General features: G+C 36.3%; 1 protein-coding gene across 1 annotated transcript in view; it reads left to right on the forward strand.

The window, feature by feature from the left end:
* Positions 1-33: 33 nt before the first annotated feature.
* The window catches only part of Cenpk (centromere protein K), a 25766-nt gene continuing 18515 nt past the window's right edge, over positions 34-7284 (forward strand). The window contains exons 1-3 of the mRNA XM_055601918.1: positions 34-170; positions 4655-4817; positions 5704-5895. Of these exons, the coding sequence (XP_055457893.1) occupies positions 90-170; positions 4655-4817; positions 5704-5895 (436 nt within the window). The 5' untranslated portion in view covers positions 34-89. The remainder of the gene's footprint in view (positions 171-4654; positions 4818-5703; positions 5896-7284) is intronic.

Consider the following 7284-nt stretch of genomic DNA (forward strand, 5'->3'; position numbering starts at 1 on the left):
GCGGCGTGCGCCGAGGCTTCTGGGAAGGTCGCTCAACCCCTCTACTCAATTAAAGGCTCTGCTGCAGCTGTGGCGCCGCTCCTCCCAGGATGGCTGCCTTTGCTGTAAACAAGCCCGGAGCCGGAGTAGACAGTGGGCGGCAGGGCAGCCGGGGGACGGCTGTGGTGAAGGTGAGGGAACTTGCGTGCTCTGTTCTCCACCTGCGGCCTCCCTTCGGTCCGTCCTGGAGACCTGGCCGCGACTGTGCGGCCCAGGCTTGGCAGGGCGGGATGCGCGGCCTCTGGAACGCGGCGGGCGTTGCAAGCCTTTCCAGCCCCTCAGCTGTCTTTGCCCAGCTGGCCTGCAGTTGCCCTGTTTTCTAACTGAGGCGTCAACGTCGTCCGTGGGGCTGTTGGTGAAAAGCACCGCGTGGGCCTGTGGAAGTTGACCTGGATTGGTCTCTCCCCTAGTCTTTTTCTAGTGAAGCCTCCACATGCAATTAATTGGCGTAGTTGTATTAAACAGTCATTACAATATACAAGTTCTATGGTAGATGTTTCAGCTCGCCAGTATCTACCTAAAAGGTAGATGTTAATTCGCATTTTATATGGAAGGAACCCTAGGTTTAAGTTCATACAATATGTGGCAAGGGCCAAGAGTTTATTGGTTGTAAAAATCTGCCTTTCAACATTGCACTCATGTACATTTTTGAGCTGCCCCTTGACTCTGAATAGGACCGTCTGAAAACTTAAGGAGTCTTCAACTGCACCATAGTTGGGCTTCAACACTAGATGTATGGAGTACCTTCTGCTTAGAAGATTCTACCATAGTTACAAAATGCATTTACTAAAAATTAAGTGCAAGTATGTGTAGAAGCTCCTCCCCCCCCCCCCCCCCCCCCCCCCCGCCCACTGTAAAATAGATCTGGACGGGGTAAGTGGTTTAGAGTGTAACTTTAAAGATCATCTGTGGTCAAGAGATTAACTGACAACTCAGAGTGTATTGACACTCTGTCATATACCTGTGATTACAACTAGATAAATATTTTCTAAGAGCTACTTTATCAGTAAGAATGGGAATTAAGATTTAATTCTCAGCTAATGTTGTTTTTGCCTTTATATAATTTTGTGAAATCTAGACCTTACCTGAACATCTTGGAGATTTTCTTAAAAGTTCTTTATAGTTTAGAGAAGAGATTGTCATCCCAAAACACATTTTAGATTATTTCGTTGAAATTGGTGGTTTAGCTGGACATAGTAGCAACCTCCTGTAATTTAAAAAAATTTTTAAACCTCCAGTACTTTTTTAAATTTCCAGAAGTGATTTTAATGTACACTTGGATTGATAACAGTGAACCAAATCTGGTTAAACTTTCTTTTAATTCATTAAATCATAGATTACTTTTCTTTTTTTTTTTAAAGCGAAGTTCTTTTTTAAGGAATTTATGCCCTCAATTTATTATCAGTTGTTTGTTTCTGGTTGTTGATTCAGCTAATTGTTTATATTAATGAAATTATATTCAAGGTACAAAAATCTGGAATGTGAAGGAGCCCTCATTAGGCATACTTTATGCGTGAGATGTAATGTTCTGAGTTGTGCTTTTGCCAAGTAGAGAATATCTGCAGAGTATTTTGTGAATTTAATTTCAATAATTGGAATGACTAGCATGACTTTCTTTGCACCTTAGTCATGATATTCTGTGTATATACATAAAAAACATGGAGTTATGGCATTGAATGCACTATTATTTATCATTCAATTTAGCATTTATATGTATATTTACTTTGTTTTTAATTGATGTTACAAATAGTATTTTAAGGAATAACACACCGATCTTTTCATTTATGGGCTATGAATGTAACTCGATAGTAGAATATTTGCCTGGTATATTCAAGACCCTGGGATTTCCCAGCAACAAAAACAACAATAATAAGGAAGAAAACATTTGGATTTTGTCTTATGTGAATGGTATAGTTTAGAATAAATATCTTAAGTACTACTAAATTGCTTCCATAGATGCTGTTATTGCTCAATTTTTCATATCAGTGAAATTGTTTTCCTGCACTTTCATTAATACAGTGTTAACTTTTTGAAAAAGTATCTTGATGTAGTTATTCTTTGCACCTTAATGAGTTAGATTGAACTCTTAATGTAATTAAAATTTTCCTTATATATTTAACTTAATATAGTTTAAGATATTTTTTCTTGTGAATTATACTATATTTATGTTTTTTTGAACTATACCAATATATGAGACAACTATGAATTACCCAATTTATTTACAGTAAAAGATGTTTGCATCTTAATTTCTAAGTCTAAATGTATTGGAGAATCAAGTTTTAAAACTGTAATGGTCCTAATGAGATTTCCACTCTAAATTTTTTATTTTGTGTTGTGTGAGTTTGGTGGCCTGAATTGTTTTTAATTTTTTAAATTTTGTTGGATTTTATTGTCATAAGCATAAAGGTCATTTATATTTGGAGTGTACTGTTCAGCATTCCTGTTCTAATAGGAAAAGACAGGCTGGTCAGTTAAAGTATTGAAATATTTGGGTCAGACAGGCAGATAGATACTCAGAGTACATGGAAACCCAGAGGATAATGTGGTCATTTCAATTGGAGGGAGAGATGGCTAGACCAAGAGATATGTTATTTAGGGATTTTTTGGTTTATGAAAGTAAAAACTTTAAAAAAGGAAACCAGTAGGTAAATGTTTACCTGTTTCCTCATCAGTAATTAGTATAGGAAAGAAGGAGTGAAGAAATACCTCCTGTGCTGGGATACACTTGCAGTATAGGAGGTTGAAGGGTATGTCAGTGAAGCAACAGAACAGGTCCAAACTGTAGTGTCTTGCTTGGTAGACAATGGAATAATTCATTGTGAATATTTTTAAAAAGCAATCAAAACTGAAAACAACACAAACAAGATGGTTGTAATTACACTTTATGACTATTTATAAAATATTAACCCACCTGAGAATCAGGGTGAGCCAGTTCTTACAGCTTTTCTCTTGACTGCCTTTCAGTAAGTCATATACCTGTGATTACAACTAGATAGATATTTTCTAAGTCAGAGCTACTTTATCAGTAAGAATGGGAATTGAGTTTTAATTCTCAGCTAATGTTGTTTTTGCCTTTATATCATTTCGTGAAATCTAGACCTTACCTGAACATCCTTGGAGACTTTCTTAAAAGTTCTTTATAGTTTAGAGAAGAGATTGTCATCCCAAAACACATTTTAGATTATTTTGTTGAAATTGGTGGTTTAGCTGGACATAGTAGCAACCTCCTGTAATCTTAGCATTTGGGAGACAGAGGCAGGAGGATCACTGTAAGTTTCAGGCCAGCTTGGACTGAATACTGAATACAGGAATACTCAGTGAAATGTCATTTTGCAAGGAAATAAAAGAGGATCTAGAGAGATACTAGCTATTGAGAGCACTGACTGCTCTTTTGAAGGACTGGGCTTTGATTCTCTGCACCTACATGGTGAGTTACAACCATCTGTAACTCTAGTTCCAGGAAATCTGATGCTCTTTCCTGACATCCGTGGACACTGCATGAACATGGTGCACCATACATGCAGGCAAAACACCCATAAACAAAATAAGAATAAACATTTTTTAAATTTAATTTATTTTTATTAATTACACTTTATTCACTTTGTGTCCCCCCATAAGGCCCTCCCTCCTCCCCTCCCAGTCTCACCCTCCCTCCCCCTTCTTCACACATGCCCCTCCCCAAGTCCACTGATAGGGGAGGTCCCCCTCTCCTTCCTTCTGATCTTAGTCTATCACATCTCATCAGGAGTGGCTGCATTGTCCTCTTCTGTGGCCTGGTAAGGCTGCTCCCCCCTCAGGGGGAGGTGATCAAAGAGCAGGCCAATCAGTTTATGTCAGAGGCAGTCCCTCTTCCCATTACTATGTAACCCACTTGGACACTAAACTGCCATGGGCTACATCTGTGCCGGAGTTCTAGGTTATCTCCATGCCTGGTACTTGGTTGGAGTATGAGTCTCTGGAAAGACCCCTGTGTTCAAATTTTCTGGTTTTGTTGCTCTCCTTGTGGAGTTCCTGTCCTCTCCAGCTCTTACTATTTCCCACTTCTTACATAAGATTCCATGCATTCTGCCCAACAGTTGGCCTTAAGTCTCAGCGTCTGCTTTGATAGTCTGCAGGGCAGAGGCTTTCAGAGGCCCTCTGTGGCAGATTCCTAGGTTGTTTCCTGTTTTCTTCTTCTTCTGATGTCCATCCTCTTTGCCTTTCGGGATGGGGATTGAGCGTTTTAGTCAGGGTCCTCTCTCTTGATAAGATGTACAGATTTTAGTAGGTTTATCTTAAAATAGTTTTTAAAAATGTAAATGAAAGCAAAATGAAATGATTGTTGATTGGCGGTGTCAGTAGAATTATAAATTATTACATATTCAGCTTTCAGAAGATTAAATTATGTTAAGTACATTAATTTGCAACATAAGAGTATTTCACAGAGGTTTCACTTTGGCAAGGTCTGTCAAATGGGAATGAATAAAAATGTGACAATGTTTTATAACTAAGTTTTTTTCATGGTGGAATAAAGAAGGTTGATTTAATATACTATGTCAATTGTTTTTAAATCTAAAATATTTGAATATTGTTTCAATACTGTTTACAAAGTATGTGTTTCTGTTTCACATACTAGGTTCTGGAGTGTGGGGTTTGTGAAGATGTCTTCTCTTTGCAAGGAGATAAAGTTCCTCGCCTCCTTCTTTGTGGCCACACAGTCTGTCATGACTGTCTCACTCGCTTGCCTCTGCATGGAAGAGCAATACGTTGCCCGTTTGATCGACAAGTAACAGACCTGGGTAGGAAAATTATTCATGTAATACAAATGTCACAGAAAAAGATTTCTTTACACTTGACTTTTTAGATTAAATTCCAAAGAGCTTTCAGAATTTGTTTCTATTAAAAGTCAGTGGGATTCTAAGTGTAACCTAGCCTATTCTTAATTACCAGTGAAAAATCTGAGGTTTTTATATTCAATACTTAATACAAAGAGCTTTAAGAAGTATCAGAAATATGTGCTATTTTTATTCAAAGAAATGAGAATACTTCATCACAGAGTAAATCTTTTGCCTAAACCTATAAATCCAGTACCTTTAAAATGAACAAGCAGGTTGTCAAAATATGTATTAAGTGATTTGAGTCTCAATATGTATCTGCCTGTGTGGGGATGACCAGCGCTGATGTTGAGACTCTTTAGGAACTGGCATGTATTGCTAGTCTTGCTAGTGCAGCTCCAGAAATCCCAATTTACCTTTGATGCTAGAATAGCAGTGAGCCACCATACCCACTTGGATTTGTGTGGGCTTGGAGACCTGAACTCTGAGCTTTGTGATTGGCAGCAAGCGCTGCAGTCACTGAGCCATCTCTGCAGCCCCTCGTTTGTGCAACTGCAGTTTTTTCTGCTGTGTGTGCTTTCCTGGGTTGTGATATAAAATTCATTTCTTAATGTAGGTAGCTGTAAATTTTTTTTTTTTAAATATTGCAATACTTGGAAAAAAAAAAGATACGTAAGAAATGTGTTTACTTGTAGTGCTTAGTTGTTAACATTATCAAGCCATTTTCCTGGCAGCTTTCAGACATTATTAATGACTGAACTATGTGTGTTAGAAATTACTCCTAAGGTCTGCGGCAAATGATTAAACTTTTATTTTGTTACATTTACTTTTGTTTTCATATTTGTCCTAGGAGATTCAGGAGTCTGGGGTCTGAAAAAAAACTTTGCTTTACTGGAGCTTTTAGAGCGATTGCAAAATGGACATATTGGTCAGTATGGAGCTGCAGAGGAAGCCATTGGGATATCTGGAGAGGTACTGAGAGGACTTGTTGAAATACTCCTTACAAGAAGATTTTTAAAGACTAAAACACTTTCCAATATGTGTACAACCTTACCTTGTTTGCTTTATCTGAGTTTTTAGAAACACAGCTTTTTACTATATTACAATTCCAAAGTGGACACTGTTCTCAAAAATAAAACAGAAACTAAAACTTGTTGAAGTTCTATGCCTAACCTGCTCTATGAGGAGGCTCTTCCCTTATCACAATTTAGTGATGTGTAAGGAAAACTTTTAAGGTAGAAGAGCGTAACAGAAATACGCAAAACTAAATCTCAGTGGCAAAATGCAAGATAGACAAACTTTATGAGAAGCCATTCAGTTCAGAGGTGAACTAGCTCAAATATAACAGTGGAATCTGAGGAAGTTGCTACTATTGAGTATTTTCAAAACAATAAGAAAAAGTTAAACACTATGCTTGATGTATGTTATTCTGCAGGCAGATGTCTGGTAAATATTGCCAAAACAAACCATTAATAAGTGAAAACACATTTTAGCACTGCAAGAGTTGTCTGCATAGTTTATTTAACAAATGAAAGATTTCTGTATAGAAGGATATTTTCAGGTGGTGGTGTTAGTAATGAACTTTAAGAACTACATATTTGATTCAAGGGGAAAAAAACCCAACAGATTTTGGGAGATTGTATCCTCCCTTTGGTGATTTCTTTCTGTTAAAATGAATTAGAAAAATGATTTTTGAATTGAAGCATTCTCATTTACAAAATTGTTGCAGTTCTTAATGCTTCATCTTCTACCTTTATTTTAAAATACTAGAATATTATGTACTGTGGATTTCACAAATTATTTGTAAGGTGTAAAAAACAGAAGACATGAGTATTTTATAATTCAAATACATATTTATCATTGTTGCAAAATAAATTGATTCATTCTTTGGGTCATTTAAAAATTTAATTTGACCATTTGTGTACTATCTAATTTTTATTTCTGGAAATAATACACTAAGTGTCTCCTTTGCCAATTAACAGTCTTTTAATATTATATAGCAGTTTTCAAAGCATTCCTCATTATCTGAAATGTTATTTTTACATCCTTCAGTGCCTTTCTTTTATAAAGATTTTGGTATGGTTCAGTGCAGAGTACTGGCTTACCATGGAAGAAACCCGGGGTTTGAGCACCAGGACCACAACCAAAGAAACGTTTTTTGATACTTCAAGAAAATTAAAAATTGTATTTAGCAGCTGGCATAAAGGGCTTATTATTTATTTTCTAAATATGTGGTTTTTAGTCATGATTTTCATCCATTCACCTATGGCGTTATTTGAAAGTTTGTGTATATTAGGACATATATATATATATATATATATATATATATATATATATATATATATATATATATATATATGTGTGTGTATATATATATATATTTCATTTTATCTATCTATCTATCTATCTATCTATCTATCTATCTATCTAT

This window comes from Psammomys obesus, unplaced genomic scaffold (assembly GCF_907164565.1).
Source record: "Psammomys obesus unplaced genomic scaffold, mPsaObe1.curated_primary_1811, whole genome shotgun sequence".
NCBI lineage: Eukaryota > Metazoa > Chordata > Mammalia > Rodentia > Muridae > Psammomys > Psammomys obesus.